This window comes from Notechis scutatus, chromosome 5, assembly GCF_049901735.1.
Source record: "Notechis scutatus isolate UNSWTSFEM ecotype Mainland chromosome 5, rNotScu1.2, whole genome shotgun sequence".
Classification (NCBI taxonomy): domain Eukaryota; kingdom Metazoa; phylum Chordata; class Lepidosauria; order Squamata; family Elapidae; genus Notechis; species Notechis scutatus.
In genome coordinates, this window is record NC_142013.1 from 68,873,510 (window position 1) to 68,899,631 (window position 26,122).

The 26,122-nt window shown below is 42.5% G+C and overlaps 1 protein-coding gene across 6 annotated transcripts in view; it reads right to left on the reverse strand.

The window, feature by feature from the left end:
• The window catches only part of CNKSR2 (connector enhancer of kinase suppressor of Ras 2), a 264,189-nt gene that overhangs the window by 35,145 nt on the left and 202,922 nt on the right, over positions 1–26,122 (reverse strand). For all 6 annotated transcript variants that reach the window (XM_087966919.1, XM_087966922.1, XM_087966920.1 and 3 more), the window contains one exon: positions 21,613–22,144. In XM_087966919.1, the coding sequence (XP_087823045.1) occupies positions 21,613–22,144 (532 nt within the window). The remainder of the gene's footprint in view (positions 1–21,612; positions 22,145–26,122) is intronic.

Genomic DNA, 26,122 nt, shown 5'->3' on the forward strand with positions numbered 1-26,122 from the left:
ATGCCTGAAATGCCTCATTACATCTAAAGTTGGGAAACAAACCTAAATCTAGGTCTCATGAACTCCAAATCAACATTATCAATTGGATTATATTGCCAATTCTTGTTTAAACATAATCACATTTTATATGGCATCTATTCTTCCCTCCTAAATGGGAGCTGTGTAAATACATAACTAAACAAAAATGAATAAACCAGGATAATATTTACATTAAAATTACTATATTATAATACAAGATATATTATATTACATAAACTATTATACTGATTTTCAGTTTTCCTAATTATTCCTCCCCATTCTAGGTTTTGATTAGGAATACAGAGAAAAGAAGGGAAAAAAAGACTATGCATAGATCCAGATTAGAAATGTAATTCAGGGCTTGTGTCTGAGAAGAACTTAATGTAAACATTCCCACCCCTCCCTATGATTGCACTGTTAGCAGCAAAGGAAAACTGCATAAACCCAGCAAAAACCACAACTTACATATGTGCCCATATATGTTTCAAATCTATATCTTTCCATAGCCCTGATATATAAGTCTGCAAAGAAATCAAGCTGTATTTCTGAAAAATAAAAACTTTTTTGTAATACAAGGCCTACCATGGCAAATATCTTGGACGTAATAAGACATTTGTTAGTGTTTCAACAACCCACCTGAAGCATTTGATCTCAGAGCTCAATTATGGGGGCAGACACTTGTTGCCTTGGTGATGAGAAACTGAGAGGGAAGGACAGAAGAAGATTTCATAGTTCATTGCAAAAAGGAGCAGGGCACATTGTTTCCTATAACTCAGCAAATGATAAAACCTAAGTGCCATCATGCTATTATCTAATAAATGTCATAGCAACAGAGATAGTTAATACAACATTTTTCTAACAATAAATTAGGAGAAATATACCCAAACCTAAGTATTGGCAACAAAATGCCCATATTCTCTGCTTTGCTTCTATTTACCTTAATTTATTAAAAACTTTTGCCCAAGAAGATAAGTGTGAAGAAAATAATTACTTAAGAGTGTTATATGACAATTTTTGGAGCACAACCTATGAACTAATACAGTTAGTTCTGTATCAATAACACTTACTGCCTAAACTAATTGAAATTCTTCCAGAAGCTGAAAAATAATGTATGAAGTGGCAATGAATGTTACAAAACCCTAAGGAGTTTTGAAGCATCTTAATATTTCTCAGGGGCAAGGCAGAACAAGGTGGAATCCACTTTAACATAATCCATTTGGATGTTCTGAGAAAAAAATCCCAAGCTGTGCTGTCATTTGTTCAGCAATCAACAGTGTAGGGGTGTGTGAGTGGGTTTTGTTGAATATGCAATGAGAGTGAAGTCTGATGGAAGACTTCGAAGCGTGCTGCAGCGAGTTCTTACTGGAGCCTAAAATAAAGTTATTTTCTGTTACTGATGTCCCGCATCTTCACTCCGCCCACTATTTAACACTGGCAACGAAAGTGGGATCTGAAGAGAACAAAGGACACAACAACTGAACTAGTCAGGCATCCTTATGGCATCGTCAGCCATCACAGATAAACGGCCAACCCAAGATATCTGCATCGCCATCTGGCCCACCAGCTCCATTTAACCCAGTTGGCAAAGACTGGAACTCATACATGAAGCAGTTCCATATGTTCCTGGAAGCGAATGATCTTGATTTGACAGAAAATAGGAAGAGAGCTGTTTTCCTGACCCACTGCGGACCTTCCGTTTTCAAGATGGTTAAAGCTCTATCAGCACCCGCTGAATTGAAGACATTAACATGGTCTACATTAGAAAAAACGCTATGAGCGCATTACGCACCAGCAGCTTCTTCATTGATAAAGTGTCATTAATTTTATTGAAGAGATCAGAAGGAAGAAGAAACAATCGGTGAATTTGTTGCAAAATTGAGAAATCGCAACTGAGTGCAAATTCCTCAACATGGATGAAGCAATGAGGGATAGGCTCATTTTGGGTTTAAGAGACTTAACTCTGCAGAGCCAACTGCTAGCTAAACCAAAAATCAAATTTAAAGCTCCATTGGAAGAAGCCACCACAACAGAAGCTTCCCAACAGTCTGCTGTAACTATGAAAAAAGTACACAGTGCAAACCCATTAAAAGAAGCGACCATAGTACACCAAGAGAGCACAGAGCACGGAGGATCCTCCAAAAAGGATGATGAAATCAACCGCATCTGCTCTGATAGAAAGGTAGGACCCTCAATAAAAGGAAAAAAACCTTTCTGGTGTGCTGGGGTGATGGAAATCACCCTAGATCAGAGTGCAGGTTCAAAGACGCTATATGCCAAAGATGTGAATGAAAAGGGCACATATCAAGAGCCTGCCAGGCATCACAGCCAGCTTCACGCTGGCAGAGACAACCTAATTCCTCTACATGACCATATGTCTCACAATGGGGAGCCCACAGGTTCCCATTCATTAAGAACAAACGAGGGAATGACCAAGCCGCTGAAATGGGAGAAATACACCAGACAATTGTGGGACATGCTGATGCTTATTGCTAAAAAAAGATCCATGTATCAGTCCAGATTGAGGGCACTCCATGCAAAATGGAGGTGGAAACAGGATCTTACTTATCTGTGATGTCCTGGAAGAACATAAAAAAGCAGTCCCAGAAAGAACTAGGCAGCAACTAAAACTTCAAAAGATACTTTTAAAAGATTACCAAGGCAACTACATTCCAGTGCTGGAAAGCAGATTTTTCAAAATAGCATTCAAGGAATTTGTGGGTCATCTAAAACTGACCATTGTGGACAAGGTTCTGTCCAGCCTGCTCAGGATGGAGTGGTTCGATGCCCTAGGACTGGAAGTGACTGGCATCAATATCCTCCAAGAAGACAAATGCTGCAGGAGTTCCAGGACATTTTCAATGGCAAGTATAAGGGGACTCCTATATCTTTCAGTCTAGACCCCACTTCTGCCCATCAGAATGAAGCCGTGTGGGGTTCCTTTTGCTCTACAACCCGAAATTGATGAGCAATTGCCCAAGGGGTTTTGGAGCCGGTTGACCATGCTAGGTGGGAGACACCTATTGTTACTCCAGTCAAGCCACATGGCTCAGTCCTCATCTGCGCTGACTGCAAATGCACAATAAATCGGGCATTACAACAAAGCGCCTACCCCTTGCCAGTTGTACAACACCTGTTACATTCCCTGGGAAAAGGAAAAACTCTTGCAAAAGTTGATCTAGCCCATGCATATCAGCAGTTAGATGATGCCACTGCATAAGCACAGACTATTGTAACTCACAGAGGAACATTTAAATGCCACCAGTTGCACTTCGGTGTGAGCATGGCTTCAGGACTTTTCCAAAGCATAATGGAACATCTCCTAGAGGACATTCCAGGGGTGGTCCCTTATTTGATGATTTCCTCCTGTCTGCCAGCAGCAAAGAGCAATTAAATCATCAGTTACAGATAGTACTGAGTAGATTTCAGGAAGCCTGACTTAGTTAAAAAAGAAAAATGCCAGGTAGCCATGCCCCAAGTCAAATTTCTGGGATATCTAATTGATGGGATGGGCATACACCCTACTAACAGCAAATGGGAAGCCCCACCTCCAACAAATAAGACAGAACTTCAAGCATTCCTCAGCTTACTAAACTTTTACAGTATTTTTCTGCTGCAGAAAGTGACTGTTGCTGAACCCTTACAGACTACTTGATAAAAAGGCAGACTGTAAATGGGGATGAAACGAAGCAGCCACATTCACTGCCATAAAGGAACTTTTAACTTCGAATAGCATCCTTGTACAATACAATGAGACTTTGCCCTTTGTGTTAACCTGTGACGCCTCCCCTTTTGAAATAGGGGCGGTCCTTAGCCACCGGATGCCAAATGGTAATGAGGCCCCAATTGCATTCTATTCAAAAACACTTTCCAAGGCAGAACGGAACTACAGCCAGCTGGACAAGGAAGCATTGGCTGCAGTGGCAGGGGTCAACATATTCCATGAGTACCTTTATGGAAGAGACTTTGAATTAATTACGGACCTTAAACCTTTCCTTGACATCATAGCTGGGAGCCAACCAACCCCAAACATATTATCCTAAGAGTGACAAGATGGACTGTGTTCTTAGCTGCTTATAAGTATTGCCTCATCCATTGGCCGGGCAAAACCATTGACAATGCAGACACGTTCTGCCACTCCCCACTTCCAGACCTTGTTGAGGACCCTGCCCCAGCCACATACATTCTCCTAATCAAAAACTCTGAGGACTTTCTGAGCAGCTCTATTACAGCAGCCGAAATTGTGAGATAGACAGCCAATGACAGAACTTTGGTGCCAATTTTAAACTGGGTGTGGAGGGGATGGCCAGAGGGAAGTATGTAGAGTGGAATTCAAACTGTTCAAAACTCACCAAATGGAATTGTCTGTACTAAAAGGGTGTATGCTATGGGGGGACAGAGTTGTAATACCCCGAGTATTAAGGGACTCGGTATTGGAAACATTGCATGTGGGTCACCTTGACATTGTTAGAATGAAGGCATTGGCCAAGAGTTACATTTGGTGGCCTGGAATGGATAAAGAAATAGAGGAATGGGTTACAACATGCTGGCCATTCCAGGAATCCAGACCGGCGCCAACCACAGCATCCACACATGAATGGGAGACCCCTAAGTCATAATGGTCCTGCATATATATAGATTTGGCAGGGCAGCGCAGGGCCATACATTCTTAATAGTGGTAGATTCCTATTCCAAGTGGCTCAAAGTAGACCACTACCACAGCAGAAGCAATAATTAAAGTGTTAAGGAAACTCTTTTCCACACATAGCCTACCCAACATTGTGGTATCAGACAATGGGCCCAATTCATGGCAAATCAAGTGGAAATTTTCTTAGCGGGACAGGGAATCTGCCACGCCCTATCAGTGGCAGCACACCCCTTGAGTAATGGTTAAGCAGAGAGAAAGGTACTACCATCACAGTCAATGCAAGTTCCACAATCGTCTGTGGCTTCGCTTCAAGCTCTTCTCATCGGAGGGTCCCAATCGGAACCAGAACCACCCTGGAGGAGTGGTGAAGAAAGGGAAACCATCTGATAGGTAGAGGAGTGCCGCATCTCTCCTCCCTCATAAGGAAAACCCCCTCTGAAGATGAGCTGTAGTGGCAGTCAAAATGGCTGCCATGAAGATGGGAGGCAGGCTGAAAACCTAAGACTGTAGTGGAGCAAAGAGTCAGTGAATGGTGTGTGAACTGGGTGAAAATACTTCTGAACTTCAAAAGGTAACCCCAACAAAATAACAGAAAAGAGATATCATAAAGAACGGGACTGGCAGCAATATTAAAGTGAGAGAAAAATTTGGAAAACGTAAAGAATTTAATCTTTAAAATTCAAATGGGAAACAATTTAAACGGAAATTTTTTTACAAAAAAGAATATAAAATTGGAATTGGTGGTTGCACAGGATTTGACGATGGACAGGCATTATCTAAAATGCTGTAATTGTGAAAAAAAGAAAATAACTAACATTTGAAAATGTTGGCAAATCTGATGAAAGTTTAAAGAAGGGGGGGGGAGTGGAAAGTGAAAACTGGAATAAGACCGTCATCTACTGTTAAAAAAAATCCTGTAGATCCCTTAAACTTTGATCTATTTAAAGAGGAATTTAAAGTAAAACAAAAGGAACTGTACTACAAAAAGACCCCAGAAATTTGGAACATTAAACTTAAAATGGTGGAGGAATATATAAAGATATTTTGGATTTTTGAAAAGGAATAGACTGATTAAATTTGGGATACAAAGACTTAAGGACATTGGACTTAGAGATTGAAAAAAGACGCTAGTTTAAATAAAGACTGCAGAACAATTAGATAATCGGACACAAAAATAAAACAAGCAAAATAAAAATGAGTGAAATAAGTAAAGCAATATTGTGTTGGAACTTCAAGTTATAAAAGAAATGATGAACAGAAGTTTGGACTTATTGGATAAAATACAGAGCATAGAAGAAAATTGGCATCGCAAACTATAGAAGGACAAGGAATGCAGGAGGAGTAGAAGTTAAATAGAAGAGAAATCAGCAAAACAGAGCAAAGGAAGCAACAAATAAAGTGAAAGGATAAAAAGGAAATTAAATTTAAAATGTTAATGACTGATGTAATAAATCAATGGGAGAATATTCTGAGGGTAAAGAAACAGGGAAGGAAATTACAGAAAGATTTTGAGAGGATGGGGGGAATGAGATAACTGGAAAAAGAAACAGTGGAATATAATAGAGAAAGGAGGAACAAGCAAGAGAAAGGGTCAAAACTGATAGAAAATGGAAAGCAAGCTAGGAAGAGAATAAGTAATATAGTAAGGAGAGTAAGAGACGATGGTTGAAGAAGGGAAGAATAAGGATTCCACATGAATGGGTGTTTCATTAGTTAAGATATATAATTATTAACTTTGATAAATCTGGAATTAATATTTTATTATAGAATTATCATTAAAGATATATAAAGTATCAATTAGAATAAAAATAAGGGTTAATATCTTGGAATAAATATGAAAATAAAATTTTATTATAGGATTATTATTTAAACTTTATAATTGTTTATGGAATATACATGAAAACTAATATGATAGTATAGGGCAAGAAATGCCATGTGGAATCTGATGGAGAATATACAGTATATTGTTTTAAAAATATAACGGTGGTATAATTAACATTAAAAAGGGGATAAATACTGGATAATATATACTAAGATGAATTTATGAATGACTAATTGAATGATATAATTCAATAAATTTTGCAAATATGACTACTACAAGAATATGTACTAAATGACATTAAGAATATAGAGATTAATATAAAGTAACATATGAGAATATTTAATGATAAAATTGATAATATGTAATAATATTAAATCAGATAAGAATGTTAATAGTAGGAATATGCAATTATGGTCATGTTTGTTTTAAAATGTAAAATGGGAGTTGGTAGAAGTTACCGTGAATGCCCTTTCTATCTATGCTGCGAGAGAGCCCAGGACGGGTTGACTCCTTCCTATGACGTCATAGCTGAGTCTGTACTAAGATATAAAAGCCAGCCCCTGGGAGAGACCCCAGCTTTGGCAAAGATACTTGACAGACTAAAAGGTGTCTCTGAAAGCCCAAAATAAATACAGAAAATGTCGTACCCTCTCCAGACAAATCAAGGGAGGGGCTGGGCTCTCTTGCAGCATAGATAGAAACGGCGTTCATGGTAACTTCTACCAACAGCCATTCTCCCCCATGCTGCATCGAGAGCCCAGGATGGGACATACCAAAGCTTGCATGTCCACAGGCGGGTCCTCGTCTGGCTCATCACACTGACTGTGGAACTACTCGTTGAAGCACCCGTCTGCCGAAGGCTGCAGTCGCTGAGGCAAAGGCATCCAGACGGTAGTGTCTGATGAAAGGAGACGGGGAAGTCTACGTAGCCACACGACAAAACTTCTCCAAGGATGCTTGGGTTGCCCAGGCAGCAGAAGTGGCCGCACTTCTGGTAGAGAGTGCCATCAGACCTCGGGGAACTGGAAGGGCCGCAGCTTTGTAGGCCTGCTCAATGCAAGACCTGACCCACCTGCTAATAGTAGGAGAAGAGGCCTTGTGTCCCAAGTGAGAAGGGAAAAAGGAAACAAACATGGCTTCCGACTTCCTGAAGGAGGAAGTGCGCTTAATGTATATTCTAAGAGCCCTTCTTACGTCTAGTGTGTGCCACTGCTGCTCTAAGTCATGGTGCGGGAGAGGACAGAAGTCAGGCAAAACAATGTCCTGGGACCTGTGAAACCAGGTGTTAACCTTCGGAATAAATGAGGGGTCCAGATGAAGAACAACCCTATCATCGTGAAAGAAACAAAGGTCCTGTCTGATGGAAAGAGCAGCAAGCTTGGAAACCCTTCTGGCAGAAGTGATGGCAACAAGGAACACTACCTTCAGAGTCAGGAAACGGAGAGACACTGTTCTAAGGGGTTCAAAGGGGGGCTTTGTAAGGGCGTTAAGGACCAAATGAAGGTCCCAGGAAGGATACCTGTGAACCACCGGAGGGTGCAGGTTGGAAGCCCCTTTCAAAAACCTCCTGACTGAAGTGCGATGGGATAAGGAAGGAAGCGAACCCAATGAAAGGACTGAGGAGAGGGCCGCAACCTGCCTGCGTAAGGTGTTGGGGGCCAAACCTCTCTCCAGCCGATGCTGAAGGAAGCTAAGAACTTCTGCCAACTGGGCTGAAGCAGGAGAAAGACCCTCCCTGAGGCACCATCGGGAAAAAGCCTTCCAGGTGCGCCTTGTAGAAGGATTGCGAGAAGCCAGGATAGTGAGGATGACCCCTTCTGGAAGATCAGCCTCCTCTAGCCACTGCTGCTCATGTGCCACACGGTCAGCTTAAACCACTGGGGCTCTGGGTGGAGCAGGGCCCCCTGGTGAAGGGAGATTAGATGGGCAGGGATCCTCCAAGGAGAAGCCACCGATAGGTTGACCAGGTCTGCAAACCAGGGCCTCCTTGGCCAATAGGGTGCCAGGAGGAGGAGCTCCGCACGTTCCTCCAACATCTTCCGAATTACTGCCAGAATGATGGGAAGCGGGAGAAAGGCATAGAGGAGACCCTTGGGCCATCTGCAACAAAGAGCATTGGTCCCCTCCGCTCCCTGGCAAGGAAACCTGGTGAAAAATCTGGTGACTTGGGCGTTTTGAGGAGTGGAGAAAAGATCCACCTCCGGTGTTCCGAATCTGAGGGAAAGATCCCTGAATAGAGATGGAGGAATGGACCATTCTGCCTGGTCGACTAGGCTCCTGCTGAGCCAGTCGGCCTGGGAGTTGTTGACCCCGGAGATGTGGTCCGCTGAGATCGATAACAGGTGTTTCTCTGCCCATAACCCCAGCCGTAGAGCCTCTCTCATGAGGGATTTGGACCTCGTCCCCCCTTGCCAGTTGACATGAGCCTTTGTGGCCATGTTGTCTGTAAGGACTAGAACATGAGAGCCGGTCACTGATTGCCTGAAATGCTTGAGAGCCAGACAAATAGCTCTGAGCTCTAGCCAATTTATGGGAAGGGTCTGTTCCAATCTGGACCAAATGCCCTGAGCTGTCTGGTCCTGCATATGGGAACCCCAACCCAGGACGCTGGCATTGGTAGTTATCACTAGCCTGTCTGGGTCCCTGAACAGGAGTCCCCTCCAGATAGATGTGGAATGACACCAATTGAGAGATCTCCGGATTTGTGGCAGGAGTGGGACCTTGATGGATGAGTGGCTGGTTCCTGCTCGTTGGTAGGGAAGCAGGAACCATTGGAGGGCTCGGGAGTGGAACCGAGCCCACGGGACGATGCCAATACAGGAAACCATCTTCCCCAGAAGTTTGGACAGCAGTGACAGGGGGACAATTTGATGTTGCTGGATCTGGCTGATGATCTCTGCAAGGCTCTTTCCATGAGCTGGGGACAGGAAAACCTGGAACGACATGGTATCGATGACTGCTCCCAAGTGTTACAATTTGGTTGTAGGAGAGAGCTAGCTCTTTTTGATGTTGATGGAAAATCCATGGCTCTGGAGACATGACAGGGTAATTTGCAGATCCTGATGGGCCACAAGGATGGAAGAGGAAAGAATCAAAATGTTGTCCAAGTAGCACTGGATCCTCACTGGAATAGAACGCAGAGATGCCACCAATGCTGCCAGAACCTTTGTGAAGACCCTTGGAGCCGATGAGAGGCCGAAGGGAAGTGCTCGATACTGGTAATGGGTATTCTGATAACAGAAACGGAGAAACTGTCGATGATGCGGCCAAATTGGGATGTGGAGGTAAGCCTCAGTGAGATCAATGGAAGAGAGGAGGTCGCCCTCCCAAACGCTCTCTAAAAGAGAATGCAGAGTCTGCATTTTAAATTGCCTGTATTTTACAAATTGGTTGAGAAATTTTAGATCAAGGATGGCTCGTCATCTCCCTGAGGCTTTGGGAATGATGAAAAGGCGAGAGTAAAGCCCACGTCCCCATTGAGACGGGGGAACAGGTTGAATAGTCTGATTTCAAGAAGGTGCTGAATGGGGCTTGCCTGGAAATGTCCCGAGACACAGGACACATAAAAAAAAATTTGGGGGGTGGGGTTAGGAAATCCAATTGTAACCCTGACCTAATAGTGCTGAGCATCCAGGCACCCGTCGTTGACTCCTCCTATTTGGAGGCAAAGAAGGCTAGGTGGCCTCCGATGGGTGGGGAGAACGAGGGATTACTTAGAGCGACGGAAGGAACGACCCCCTCCCCCCTGAAAGGGCCGTTTACCAGTAGAAGGTTGTTGCCTGCCAGATGTTTCCACCCGTTGGTCTTGGCGTTGAGAGTATGGCCTGTGAGAGCGGGGGAAGCGAGATGAGGTCTCCGCTCGGAAGGCAGAAGGGCGATAAGGAGCAGGGCGATAGTCGGCTTTCTTCCCAGAGGAAGAGAGAATTTTACGTTTATCTCTGGTTTCGATGATATAAGGTTCCAGAGCATCGCCAAAAAGCTTATCGCCTGCGAAAGGAACTGATGCCAGCTTCCATTTTTGGCGTGACTCCCCCTGCCAATTTTGGAGCCATAAAAGTCTTATTGCTGCTACAGAAGATGCCATGGCCTTGGATGCAAATTTGGCGGAATTGAGAGTGGCATCCGCAGTCAATTCCGCCGTTGCAATAATCTTATTAAGGTCTTGGTGAGACCGAAAGTCAGGAGCAGGCAATCTATTCTGGAGTTGGCGCAGCCACCGTATGGATGCCCTGGTGAAGAAGGATGCTGCTGTTGAAGCCCGAACAGCCCAAGCAGCAGCCTGGTGATTGCGCTTGAGGGTCTGTTCGGAATGTTTATCATCCGGTTTCAGGATATCTTCTGGCTCCATGGGAGTTCCAGAAGATGAGAACGAGGCCAGAACCGGAATGTCAACAGAAGGCACTGCCAGGGCATTGCCAAGGGCTGCTCTGATGTTGTAGAAACGCTTATCTAGAGAAGATGGTCGAGGACCTGCCGAAGGAGAAGCGCAATATTCCTTGACCATGTCCAGGAACAAAATGGGAGAAGGCAAAACCTCTGCATGCACTACAGGCTTGGAGAAGAGCGAATCCCCTTGGCTAGAGGGATTTCCTTGTGGCTCGGGAGCCACTTCCTCTGGTGACAGCTTGGCAGTGACCAAGGCCTTGCTGAGTAATGGTCTGAAGAGAGTAGGTTTGAAGACCAATGCAGAGGATGTCTGCTCTGGGCGAGAATCCTCTTCCTCTGAAAGATTTTGGTCAAAAATCTCATCCTCTTCACACTCTGAATGAGAGGAGTAACTGTGTTCAGATGGTGAAGGCCTTCCTTCCTCATCAACCTCCTCCCATTCTGGTAGAGAAGAATGGACCCTGAGGTCCTGAGGCCTGTGTAAATCAGGATGATGAGGCAAGGAACTTATAGATTGAGAAGGGAGAAGGGCCTGAACCCTTTCCAGAGGTTGAAGAATCCCTGCCTAATGGCTGATGAGACTACATCTTGGATATCCTTTGGTCTATGCTCAAAGGTAGAGGCAGAAGGCCGAAGGCCCACTGCTGTGGGAGTGAAGGTAGCTTCAGGCCTAGATTGAGGAGAGGTTCAAGGCCTGGAGGGAGGGGGAGGAGCATAGTGCACAGAAGCCTGTTGGAAATAAGGCCTAGATCTGCTTAAATCCTGAGGATCTGACTGTACAGTAAGAGGCTCAGGAGACCAGGATGGAGGATGGAAAGGCTCATAGATAACTTCTCCTCCCCTGGGAGGGCTTGGTTGGGGCCCACGAGTATCACCTGAAATATGCTGTAGTTGCACCCCCTTCTGTTGAATAGTTCTGTTGAACTGCCTCTCTAGAGCTGCATGTCTGCGCCTCTCTGCCCTCAATTCAGCCTGAGTTGCCTTCTTAGGTGCTAGAGCCTTAGCTTTGATTTTAGCAGCCACCTCCCTCTGGACTGATTGGGTGCGTTGCCTACATCTTTTTCTCCTATTGGGCTTAAGAGACTGTTCCACTGGGGGGGGAAAGCTCTGCCAGAGCCTTATCTTGCTCCATTTGTAAAATAAAGGCTCTTGCGTCAGAAAGAAGCTGTTTAGAAATGTTTCTATTAAGCCCCTTAGGGTAAAAATGGCCCCCGGCCTTACAAAATGGCCGCTCACCTCGTGGTGGAAGGCTTGAATCCAAGATGGCCACTGACTACAGGAAAACAGGCTCCAAGATTGAAGAATCGCTCCTTAGGTTATACAGAGCCCCGAGCGAAGTCAGCAAGGGAAAAATACAGGAACCAGATACACGATCAGCTGGCTTGAGCTCTTATCAGTTTGCCGATCGTGCTTACGATCGCTCCAAACTGCAGGCGTGGGGGAGGTCTGCAGACACTGCCCAGCTTGCCTGCACAGAGCTCTGTGACGCTGCTCCCAACATTGCAGGGCTCTCCTGGAAGAGCAGCTGCCCAGATCCCTGGGAGCTGCTTGAAGAGAGGAAAAAAGTACTGAAGATCGCTGGTGATTGCTATCTAACAGAACGCTTTCAGAGACACAGCTACTGACTGAAAGGAGCTGAGTCAAAAGCTGGGGTCTCTCCCATGGGCTGGCTTTTATATCTTAGTACAGACTCAGCTATGACATCATAGGAAGGAGTCAACCCGTCCTGGGCTCTCGATGCAGCATGGAGGAGAAAGACCTGGAACCACACTGTTCACCCAAAGATGTATTTAAAGAAACAAAAATAAAAAATGTATTGGGAAAAAAAAGTAGAGAGAATGGTGCAATCAACCAAGAAGATACTGGCCAGAATGGTCCCAGGAGATTGGAAGGAAAAAATTGATAAACTATTATTAGACCAACATATCACACCTAGTGCCACCACACATAGAAGCCCGGTAGAACTTTTAATGGGCCGGAAAACAAGATCCCAACTGGACAGGCTTCATCCAAACTATAGTACAGAGACACCCGTGGACTGGACCAGCAAATGCCTGTCATTTAGCGTGGGCAATTGAATCTATGCCCATAATTACATGGGAAGAGCTACTTGGGTACCAGCCAAATAGTCCAGATTTAGGTCTCCACTATTTAACAGGTTTGTGTGTTAGTTGTTACAATGTGGATCTAGTCACTCAAAGCCTGTTACAACTGAAATAAGAAATTGCTGAAATTGGCTATCAAGCTTCATGACGCAGGCAGGAATGATCCCATTAGGCCATTTCACATAAACCAAGGCCTAGGTAAAATTTACTGAGGAAAACACTGCAAGAATATGAACAACTTCAGTACGCCGGGTGTTAGAAATAATGTTCAAACCTTCATTCCTATTCTAAGAGATTATCTGGCCTCCTCTTTTGGGCCAGTCTGCTTGTCTCTATCTGCCTTCATTTTTCATAAGCCTGTGGGAATTTCTAACATCATAGTGACATCCCTGAAATTATAAAGGTATGGAGAAAAGCCTATTTCAATCTAGAAAAGTTTCAAACTCTACTTCAGATATATTCAATAAAAACTCCAATGTCCTTCACATTGAGAAATCATATATATTCTATGCATTTGTAAACTACATTACATTTTAGGGAGTAATTCAGAGGTGGTACTCAGCAGGTTCTGATCAGTTCTGGAGAACCAGTAGCAGAAATTTTGAGTAGTTTGGAGAACCAGAAAATATCACCTTTGACTGGAGATTTTACAGTATCCTTCCCCTGCCACGCCCACCAAGCCACGCCCACAGAACCAGTAGAAATTTTTTTTGAATCCCACCACTGGAGTAATTTATTATTTAAAACAGTGAAAGCCTGCATATGAATACCTAGACTGGCCCAGAGATTAATGCAAGAGAAGTACCTATTAGAAATGATAATCAGTGTGTGAGAGGGATATTAGTTGGATAAAGATCACCTACAGAGAGAATGTAAAAAAAGCAGGTTAAGGGCTTTTTAGATGGCCTTTGAATGATAGTGTCAACTATATATGCTGATACAAGACTCAATTGTTTTCATGTTTAAATAGTAACTGTAGGAACCCTAGTCATAAACTGAATGTTGGATATAGAAGATGCTGTAAGTTTAACACATTGTTTTACACTAAAATCCTGGGGAAAACTCCTTTATTTTTCTCCTCTAGGAAGAATTTCTATTTGTGTCAGTGGAAATCTCCTTAAATAGAGGTCACTGTGCACCCCCTTACATCTTCATTGGGCTTAAAAATGATATGATTGAGGGATAATGGAATCCTTGTTCAGACTAGTTGGCAGATATAGCTATACTTTTGTTATGTACAATCTGCCCTGCTGCTATGTGATTAGTAAAAATTATTCTATCCTTTCCAATATATAGATTGGAATAATCCTGCCCATAATAAGTAGCATATTACACATATGTAAAATGCCTTTTTGAATCTTTTCAAGAGGACTGACAGAAGGCATAATATCTTACTATTCATGAGACCTCAGGCAGTATTCTACTTACACCCTGCCTTATATTGCTCTAATATTTACTGACATTAATTTTCAGATATGTGTTGGTCTTAATATTACCCTGTTTCTCCAACAATACGGCCTCCACCAATAGGAAGGCCCAGCATGATTTCTAGGCATGAGGTGAAATTAAACCCTACCCCCAAAATTTAGGCCTATTTAATCCATGCGTTTCCCCACCATTTCTCACATCGTTCATTAAAATTACACGAGGTGAAGATAAACGGGGGGAACGGGGGGAGAAAACTTGCCTTTAGGAGCACCCTGCACATAGAATACCCCAATCTACTACCTATAGAACATCGGTCAATAGAAGCTCCACGAAGGCAGAGTCACCAGCCACTTCTATTGGCCGGTAGAAGTGGCCTCGGGGCAAACGCCCACATGCACTCCCCTCACCACAAAGCTGTTTCTATTGGCAGATGGAAGCTCCCCGAAGGCAGAGACACCAGCTGCTTCTATCGGCCAGTAGAAGCAGCCTCAGGGCGAGTGCCCCACGCACACTTCCTTTGCCACGAACCCGCTTCTACCAGCCAATAGAAGCAGCTGGTGACTCTGCCTTTGGGGAGCTTCCATTGGCCGATAGAAACGGCTTCGTAGCGAGGGGAGTGAATGTGGGCACTCGCCCCAAGGCTGTTTCTACCGGCCGATAGATTTCCTCCTCCATGTGCACCCCCACCTAGAGCGGCCCATGCGCACTCAACTCTCCACAAGGCCACTTCTACCAGCTGATAGAAGCGGCTGGTGACTCTGCCTTTGGGGAGCTTTCATCAGCCGATAGAAGTGGCGTCATGGAGAGGTGACTGCGCATGGAGCACTCTAGGTTGGGGTGTGTGTGTGGGAGGAAATTAAGACACCCCTGAAAAGATGTCCTAGCTGTTTTTTCGAGGCTCAAAAAAAAATAAGACCCGGCCTTATTTTATGAGAAACACGGTAGACAAAAGTAATCTATCACATAAAAGCCTAAAGTGAATTGAAACATTTCACAGTATGCCCTTATATTCCAGGTCTATTCTAATAAACTGTATAACCAACAGATTTAGCAGCTTATAGGACAATATGTGCAGTGCTTAAAATAATAGGCAAGAAACTCTTCAGGCACAAAGCCAGCTGGTGATCTAGGGCCAGTCATAGGAAACAAGCAATGGGAAGCCACTTCTGAAATCTTGCCAAGAAAACTGAAGTAACTGGTCCAGGTAGTCAGTAGGAGCCAAAATGACTCAAAGATAAAAACACAAACAAAAACAAATTGATGAAACTGAGCAAGCTCAGTAGTTGTATGATCTTCTCACCTGCTATTAGCAGGAGATACTGAGAAATCATATCTATAAGAAAGAGAGAGGGGGAAATCTCCTAACCAAAAAAAAAAAGCAGAATCAAATTTTGAACACAATACAGAAGCCTGATGATGGCAGATGAGATTCTGCCGAAACGTTGCTACAACTTTAAAAGCACAACTATAATGACGTGGGAAAATACCCGAGAAAAGCTGAATAACATACATGTAAGTACCTGCGAAAACTTAAGAATATATATGTATGTATGTATGTATGTATGTATGTATGTATGTATGTATGTATGTATGCATGGTATTCAGCTTTGTTTGGGTATTTTCCCACGTCATTATAGTTGTGCTTTTAAAGTTGTAGCAACGTTTCAGCAGAATCTCATCTGCCATCATCAGGCTTCTGTACAGTGTTCGTCTGTGAGTCAGACTTTCACAGCCGTTTCTGTTTTAAATTTGGTGCTAGCCTACTGCTGTGCCAGAATGGTTTTTTCTTCATCCTGATTGGTTGGGAGTCTTGGTCTGTGTTTATTGGTCTTGGAGTTTGCTGTGTTCTGCTTGATTGGTGTTTCTAATATCTTCTGTCTGTTTTGTACGTTGTTTTTTTTTTGTCTTGATTGGCTGGCAACATTGTGTTTCCTGCATTGGAGGCTTTTAGTGTGGCTTGGCTCCGAGTAAATGGACGGCTATCATTTATTAGGAAGCTAGGTTTCGTCTGGGTGCCTGGTTGGGGTGTGTTTGAGCTGGAGGTATCAGGGGGGGGGGGGCATAGAGATTGAAAAAAGACCTGAAAGCATGAATAGAAGAGATGACTCCACCAGATGTCAATTATCTGGAAGCCTGCACTCTCAGACAAAAAAATCTCCACACCACAAGCCAGGCAAACACCTGGGCACAAACAGACCGCCCCCCGATACCTCCAGCTCAAACACACCCCAACCAGGCACCCAGACGAAACCTAGCTTCCTAATAAATTATAGCTGTCCGTTTACTCGGAGCCAAGCCGCACTAAAAGCCTCCAATACAGGAAACACAATGTTGCCAGCCAATCAAGACAAAAAATAGCTACAAAACAGACAGAAGATATTACTGTGTTTCTCATATAATAAGGCCGGGTCTTTTTTTTTTTTGAGCCCCGAAAAAATGGCTAGGCCGTCTTTTTGGGGGTGACTTAATTCCCCCCCTTGCATCTTCAGGCGGGTGGGCGGCGACAACTTGGATGTTGACCTCGGCATTGGTGGGGCACTTCGTATCAGGGTCAACGCAGGCAGCACCATATCCGGGTGTGCAACAAAAGTACTTCCTAATGGCAAGCCCCCCCACCATTCCCCCCCATTTCGCATGTTTTAATATAGGCCTTAATTTGGGGGGGAGGGGCTTAATTTCATTTCATGCCTATAAAACATGGTGGGACTTCCTATTGGGGGAGGGCGTATTGTTGGAGAAACAGGGTACAAACACCAATCAAGCAGAACACAGCAAACTCTAAGACCAATAAACACAGATCAAGACTCCCAACCAATCAGGATGAAGAAAAAACCATTCTGGCAAAGCAGTAGGCTAGCATCTAATTTAAAACAGAAACGGCTGTGAAAGTCTAACTCACAGACGAACACTATACAGAAGCCTGATGATGGCAGATGAGATTCTGCCGAAAAGTTGCTACAACTTTAAAAGCACAACTATAATAACGTGGGAAAATACCCGAACAAAGCTGAATACCATGCATATAAATACCCGCAAAAACTTAAGAACGAATGAATGAATGAATAAATGAATGAATGAATATATATATATGGTATTCAGCTTTGCTTGGGTATTTTCCCACGTCATTGTAGTTGTGCTTTTAAAGTTGTAGCAACTTTTCAGCAGAATCTCATCTGCCATCATCAGGCTTCTGTATTGTGTTCATCTGTGAGTCAGACTTTTACAGTTGTTTCAGTTTAAATTTGGAGCTAGCCTATTGCTGTGCCAGAATTGTTTTTTCTTCATCCTGATTGGTTGGGAGTCTTGGTCTGTGTTTATTGGTCTTGGAGTTTGCTGTGTTCTGCTTGATTGGTGTTTCTAATATCTTCTGTTTGTCTGTCCTGTCTGTGAGATTCTGCCGAAACATTGGGGTATTTACCCGTGAAACGTTGGGGTATTTACCGCGAAACTTAAGAATGAATGAATGAATGAATGAATGAATATATATATATATATATATATATATATATATATATATATATATATATATATATATATATTCTTAAGTTTTTGGTACAATGCATTCAGCTTTGTTGTATTTCACGTCATAGTAGTGATGCTTTTAAAGTTGTAGCAACATTTCGGCAGATCTCATCTGCCATCATCAGACAAACACTATACAAAAGCCTGATGATGGCAGATGAGATTCTGCTGAAACGTTGCTACAACTTTAAAAGCACCACTACTATGACGTGGAAAATACCGAACAAAGCTGAATGCCATATATATATACATATATATATATATATATATATATATATATATATATATATATATATATATATATATATATATATACACACACACACACACACACACACACACACACACACACACACACACACACACAAATATTATCAGAATTTGCGATGGATTTCCAAGTTGTACAGTTCAGGAAGAAAACTATCACATCTCCTGCAGGACCAATTGCTTCTGGTTTTCCAATTCTAACCTGGTGATAACCACACTATTATGTTGTCATCATGTTAGTTATAATATGAATTGTAACTTTAAGAATTAGCTGCTGTTTCATACCCCCTTTCCTGATCTTTTCCGTATAAGTTACCCTATTATCTGTAAGCCTGAAGGTAGAGATTCATTTTTTATTGCTGCTCCAGGACAATTTTTTTTGCTATCGGTAAAATGCAATATGAATGTTCTATAAAATTAAGCCCAAGATACTTATATAAATTACAGTTAATCCAGAAACAGGTTGCAGTATATTTAAGAAGAAAATAAATGAGAAACTGGAGTCTGTATTTTTGTACTTTGTACCAGGTGTTGCAAATTGTTCCATGATGTTTCATGAGTATAACAGTTCCTGGAATTTTCTGAAGCTGTGAAGCAGCCAGAGTAAATCAAAGTTATGGTATGGCTGTTTCATAGCCCTCCCCCAAGGTTTTCTACACATATGCATGTATGCCAGAAAATGCTTTCATTGAAATAGATAGCAAGGCCATTTGAAACCTCTACAGAACAGTTTAACTCAGGGGTCTCCAACCTTGGCAACTTTGGGAGTTGAAGTTCACATGTCTTAAAGTTGCCAAGGTTGGAGACCCCTGGTTTAACTTATACAGTGGCACCTCAGTCCTCGTAATTCATTCCAGAAGATGTGCTCAACACTAAAACTGACAGGTACTGAGAAAATCATGTGACTTACCATGTGGCTCACTATTTTGGCCAGAAAAAATAGCGAGACATGAGGCAGCTGATATCAGCAAGTTTTTTTTTTTTTACATGTTAACTACCGGGAGAAAGACAAGTGTTGGGATAACATTTCTGCTTCAAAATGAGTTGAATACTAAATTTGACGCATTTTGAAGCTGTTGAGGGCTTAAGTATGACTGTACTAATCAAACATGAAATCCCTACAATTCTAACTCATTTTTATACTATATACAGGCACTCCTAAAAATATAAAGTAAATGTGTTTTTTAGTTTATACATTTATACTGTAGATACAGATTAAATCTAAATTATTGAATTGTGGAAGAGTGATTTTTGTACCACATGTTGTGCACTTTCAACCATGCACTATAACTTATTAGATATATGTATGTACATACATATCCATTATCTTAATCCATTTTATGGTAAGCAACATGAGGCAAAGCACAGAAATATAAGGAGTAAACCAAAGAAATTAAAGACATAAGAGAAAATAAAATCTAACCAAATCTAGTTTAAACTAACACCTTTCACTCTAGGTCTCCATACCTATTTAATTATCAAACATTCTTATTTCTATCATGTCAATATACTTCATTAGACATTGCCTTTTGTTCCCTACATTTGTCTTTTATCCTGAGGATATGATCAACTTAATTCCACCACATTTCCTCCTTTCCTCACAATCCATTAACTTTTTCTACATTTATTTGCTTTATAATTTGTTTTGAATCTCATACATTTTCTCCATTCAACCAAGTATCTCAACATATTTATTTTGTATTAATTATATTGTATTCAATTGATATTCATTTATCACTCACACATTCTCAACAAATCAGGTACATTTCTATTCTACTACAATACATATTACTTGATACCATTTTATAGCCTGGGACATCCAAAACATTGTGTCATTTGTGTATGTTTATTATACTAAAGTGATTTATTATCACTTAAGTCTATCCTATCCAGAATTTCTTGAAAAGAAATCAATGGAATAATTTACATACAGGTAGTCCTTGACTTACAACCATTTGTTTAGTGACCATTCGAGGTTATAACAGCACTGAAAAAAGTGACTTATGACTGTTTTTCACATTCATGACTGTTGCAGCATCAACAGTGTTCACGTGATCAAAATTTGGACACTTGGCAATTGGCATGTATTTATGATTGTTATAGAGTCTCGGGGTCATGTGATCATCTTTTGTGACCTTCTGACAAGCAAAGTCAATGGGGAAGCCAGATTCACTTAACAATCATGCTACTAATTTAACAACTGCAGTGATTCACTTAACAACCACAGCAAGAAAGGTCGTAAAAAGAGGCAAAGCCCACTTAACAATTGTCTTGCTGAGCAATGGAAATTTTGGGCTCAATTGTGATCGTAAGTTGAGGACTACCTATACTACTTACATATAGTAATGTTTTAGCCAACAATTCGCAAATTTCAAATATTCTACTAAATTCATAAGGGAGCTAGAAAAAAACTATGACTGTTCTAACTGGGGGAGATGCTACTATTATTTTTTTACATTATTTTTTATAGCAACCATTTTCTTTCTTTGATGTATAGTGAGTACAATGTTCTCAGCCATAGAAAATATATGAAGATTTCAAGCCTTCATTCATGTGTGTGAAAATGCAATAGTCATAAGCTTGGAAATTATAACCGTGTTTCTCAAAAATTTCCATTTGCTTTTGAATGCAAGGCTACTATATGTGTATGTATATGTGTGGGTATACAGAGAAAGTAAGAGTCAGTAATGCGAATGTAACATTGGTAACCATAGTAACAAGGCTTCAGCTTCTGCACTCAGCATTTAATATGTTTATACTCTATATCTGTTTCTTTTCCTGAACTCAGCACATGCAACAGAAAATATTGCAATAGTGGAGAAAAGATCTTTCACTGAACATTTACTTTTTAAATTAGCATCCAGTTAGAATTAATTATTTCCTTCATCTGACTGTACAACTGTACAAATGCAAACAATAAATGATTCCAAGAAAACAACATGCAATCTTTGAGCTGCTCATTAACTATGTTGTAATAGACTATGAGCATACTTTTCAGAAAGAGATTATTTTACATCCTAAACTTCATTCACTTTAGGAAATGGAAACTCATATTCCATGAAACATTTGCTTTCCAAAATTCTGCAGATCCAGTCATTTAAAAAAAAACGCCTAACACACACAAGTCACACATACGTCAGCAAGCAAGGATGTGGCCAAACAATTATTAAAATTATCAATAATTATTAAAATTATTATAATTTTAATAATTATGACAATGCCTTCATTAATTACTATGCAATAAATAAAGTTTTTAAATATATTTTATGAAGTATTGTGCATAACTATATTTAGAGAAACTATTTCCACCATGTGCAGAAAGAAGTAAATTTGAAACCATATATTTAATCCAATTTTTCTCAGTATTCAATTATTTCTATGAAAATTGTTTTAATGATAGCAATATGATTCATGCTTACTTTCTTCTACTTGATTTTCTTCTGCAATTTTTCCTTCTTGTTCCTCTTCTTCTTGCTCTTTTTGTGGCACTTCTTCTTGATGGCTTGAAGCACTGACAGAAAGCGAATGGCAGCAATAGTTGAACCCACTGTCCCGTGGCAGAGTGTAACTACGGGGCTTTCCCCCATTCCCATTTAAAACTTGTATTTGTTCACCCTCTAAAGGAAAAGGGCCATAGTGATCCTGCAGATGACATTTCTGGGTAGGAAGAGTTGATTGCCGCCTGTGTTCTGGAGAGAGAACAGCAGAATCAGAAAACACTGAATCCTCAAGAGGCAGAGTCTGAAGGTAGTGTAACCCTGAGCTTGTCAGCGGTGTTTCTATTAAATCCTGCCAAGACCGTCGCTGGCTTGCTGTTTTGCGGATTGGAGAATCAGTAGTACTCCCGACCAGCTCCTGACGGAACTCTTCATGTGACGATTGGGACTGGGAAGTTTCAGTAGATGACAGTCGACTGTGTTTTGGTTCCACAAAAGGGCTTGCACAACTCATCTGCAATAGAAATTGACATTCTGGCTTGAAGAAATGTAAAATAAGTATACAATATTTATTTAGGTAAATGATTATAATTACAGTTCTTTTATTTATATATTCCTTTTTTTGAAAAAAGCATGCATATTAGGAATATGCATTACAATGAACTGCTTTCATAAAGATAATTCAGAAAATATCCTTCAGACTGCTCTGTTAATTGTAGATCACAGGAGAATTTAAAGCAAAAGTATCCCTGCTATTTCTTGAGAAGATGTCATATTTCTTAAGATGATATGTCATATAAAGATACACATTGGAAGAGACTAGAAATCTAGAAGTGGTTTATGGCAGTGGTAGGATTCATCAAATTCGCACTGGTTCACCCAAACTGGTAGCTAGCACCAGTAGTTGACCCTGACCCTTGCCCATCTCCTCTCAGCCACTCCTCATGTGGCTGGCTTTTTGCCTAGATTTATTTGGCTGTTGGAGGGAATGGATGGGGGCCTGGGGAGGAGGTGCCTCACCTGCCACGGCTGTCAGTGGACATGAGGCAGGTCAGGGATCACGAAGCTGCACTGTCCTCATCACCCTCCCCCACCCACCTGCCGGCCTGCACCCTTTGGACGAGCATGGAGGGCCTGGAACAGATCTCCCTCCCCTGCCATGAACCTTACCTTCATGGGCAGCAATGGTCAGCAGAGCAGTGTGAGCCCCGCAGGCTGGAAGGCAAAGTCAACAGTGGGGGAGGGAGATGTGGTCCAGGCCCACCACGCTCGGCCGAAGAGCACGGGCCAGCAGGTGAGAGCCGGCTGGCAAAGGGGTGAAGCGGGCGGTGCAGCTTTGCAGTCCCTGGCCACCCCCACGCCAGTTGGCAGCCGTGGCAGGCAAGGCACCTCCTTCCCAGGCAAAGGGGTGAGCGAGGGGCATTTGCAGCATGCCATAGCACATGCATTTTCCCTCAGCCTCCTTCTTTTAGGGGGTTACTATCCATTTGGCTCCCCTCTTGCTTCTCTGCCACTCCTCTCACCCCATTAGCCAGCCTGCCAGTGGGAAACGAGTGGGTGAGCTTCATTGCATTCCAGGCATTTCCCAAATGGCACGCCATGTTTGCAATGGGGGAAAGTGTTTGGGGAAGGCAGTGGGGGAATGGGAGGGTGGCAGAGGAGCCACTTTTGAGCCATTGTTTTTTGCAGGGTGGAGAGTCTCCCCCTAATTACCCAGGCAGAGGTTCACTTCCAATTTTCGGTAGGGAAAATATTTTTTTTAAAAAAACCGTGGCTTGGGCCAGGCTGTTGGGCTAGTGGCAGAACTTCTGTGCCCAGGATGGACCTGCCACACCACCCATATGTGTGTATCTGCCAGCAGCGGATGGTGTGTACAAAATGAGAGGCCTTGCCTCCCCTGGGCAGTAGAGCCATGTCTCTCATTAGTGCCAGAGAGTTGGAGAAGAGGTTGTATTTCTGACAGCCTCACCTGTAGCAGAGATGAGAATATTAACTGCCTCTAGCCCCTAATTCTCCTTAAGCATTGACAAGCAAGGAACAGCACTGGCAGACTTTCTAAGCCTGCCTAAAGCAGGTGAAGCTTTATCCAGAAGATGAAGAAGAGATATTATTAATAGGGTTAGATATTAACAGCTTTTGTCTGGAGGAAGAGGAGGAGTGGGGAGAAAAAAGAGGGAAAACAGCCAAGTGAGAAGCGCCTCGCCTGCCAGGCACTAAAGCGCCACCACTGCTGCTACAGAGAGAGGGGGGAGGGAGGGAGGGAGAGAGAGGGAGGGTGAGGGTGATCCAATCCAACCTCAGAGAGTTATACCAGGGCTGGTGGCAGTGTGCTTTCTTTCTCTCTCTCCCCCTCCCTCCCTCTCTCTCTCTGTCTCACTGCAGCGGCAGTGGTGGTGCTTCAGTGCCTAACCAGCAGGGCGCTTTCCTTCCTTCTTTCTTTCCTTCTGTCCCTGCCCACTGAAGACCCCTGGATTCCTTCCCCAACCCTGCCTGGCCCATACAGGCACCACCCATGTGAGTGATGTCAAGTTGGCCAAGCCCACCCAGTCACATGAGTACCCAGCCACGCCTACCCAGCCAGTAATTAGGGCAGAGAACCAGTTGTTAAATTATTTGAATCCCACCCCCGGTTTATTGGATAAGAAGATCTCATTCCTCTGCCATTTGCCTCCTTGATTCTAGTTTTTTATATAGTTTTTCACATTTTAATTGTTTTTATACAGTAATTTATCTTTGCTTTTTGTAAGCTGTCCAGAGTCATCTTATTAATGAGATGGATGTCATATAAATTTAATTAATTAATTTTAAATTGCTTTTTACCTTCTGTATATTGCCATCTCCATTATTGATTATTTTATATATTTTATTTAATTTTATCTATCTTTCAAATAATATTGTCCTGTAATAATGTCCCGTAGCCCTCTGCCAGTGAAAATGGTGCCCGGGAGGGCCGACAGAGGCACCATGGGCCAGTCCTTTGCTGATTCCAGGGGGGCCCTGTGGGTCAGATCTAAGCACCCCATGGGCCACATCTGGCCTGCGGGCCTTGAATTTGATACCCCCTGACTTGGATGCTGCCGGAAATGGCTTTCAGAGGAGTTGTTTAAAATATAGAATATAATATCTGGCTGTATTGTAAGTTTAAGAACATCCATCTTCCAAGTTATTTTTTTTTTCCAAGTAAAAAGTTAAAGAATTGATATATTTTCATCTGAAGATATATACATACATTCCTGAAAAATATTATATAGTGGTCAAAGCCATCTTGCCTATATGTTAGTTAAGTTTGGCAATATGCAATTAAAACTAGTTCTTTTTTGGATATTCTAAGATTTTAACAAATGCTGCTCTGCTATTTAAATGGGAACTAGAAGCTTTAACAGTTTTAGCTAACACTTTACATGTAGTCCTCAAATTATGAATATAATGGATCCTGCCCATTCCATTTTTAACCCAAGGATTCGTAGGAATGAATCTCGTACCTTGAACGCAATCACTCCCTCCTTTCACATGAGATATCTCAGGGTGGGGAAGGCCATGTGGGGGGGTGATGGAACAGGCCATCAGTTTCAAACCACACAAGGCCTCCCCCGACCCACAGATACTTCATTCTCTCTCCCCTGGGGTCCCCACAATTGCTTCCCCATAATCTTGCCACACCGAGTGACTTACTTTATGAAGATCTGTCTCCTCTCCAGCCTGTTTCTTTGCCTGCTTCCTCCTTTCTCATCAGCAAAGGGCTGGACAAAGCCTCCGGTGATGAAAAAAGAGGCTGGGAATCCCTCCTTTCTTGCCAGTGATCCACTTGACAAGGCCTCCACTTGACAAGGCCTCCCTTTTTGTCATCGGAGGCCTCATCAAGCAGATCACCAGGAAGAAAAGAGGCCCGGAAGGCCATGTGCAACCTTCCGTGCCTCCTTTCTCATTGCTGAAGTGCTTGAATATTAAGTCCCTTTAGGCTTCGGCAGCCCTTTTCAAAAAGCCTTTGCCAGTGGAAACAAAGCTTCGGAGGGATGCACCCGCTCCTCCCAACCTCCACTGGTGCCACAAAAGCTTTTTGAAAAGAGTTGCCAAAGCTTACAGGAACACAATCTCCCTGCAGACTTTGGTAAGGAAACAGCAAACAGAGGGAAGGACTGAAAGACTGGAGCCTTCCATCTGTTTGTAAACGTCAAGGCCTCAATTCGCAGAGAATAGAGGCCTAAAGTATGAGATCACACGAGATCAATAGCACGAGATCACGTGCTACTGATTTTACATGATCTCACAGTACGTTAGGCCTATGTTCTCTGTGAAAGCACTGAAAACCTGAAGCAATGAAGCAGGCAAAAGCGCGAAAGAGCTTGTTCTTGTTTCTGTACCAATTTAGGCTGTTTGCCTATATTTTGATAGAAAAATGTAAAAGCAGGATTCCCTAGTAGCAAGCATCTACAAAAGATAACTTGGATATCATCCACCATAACTGCTCATATGTGCTATAAATAGGTGATGT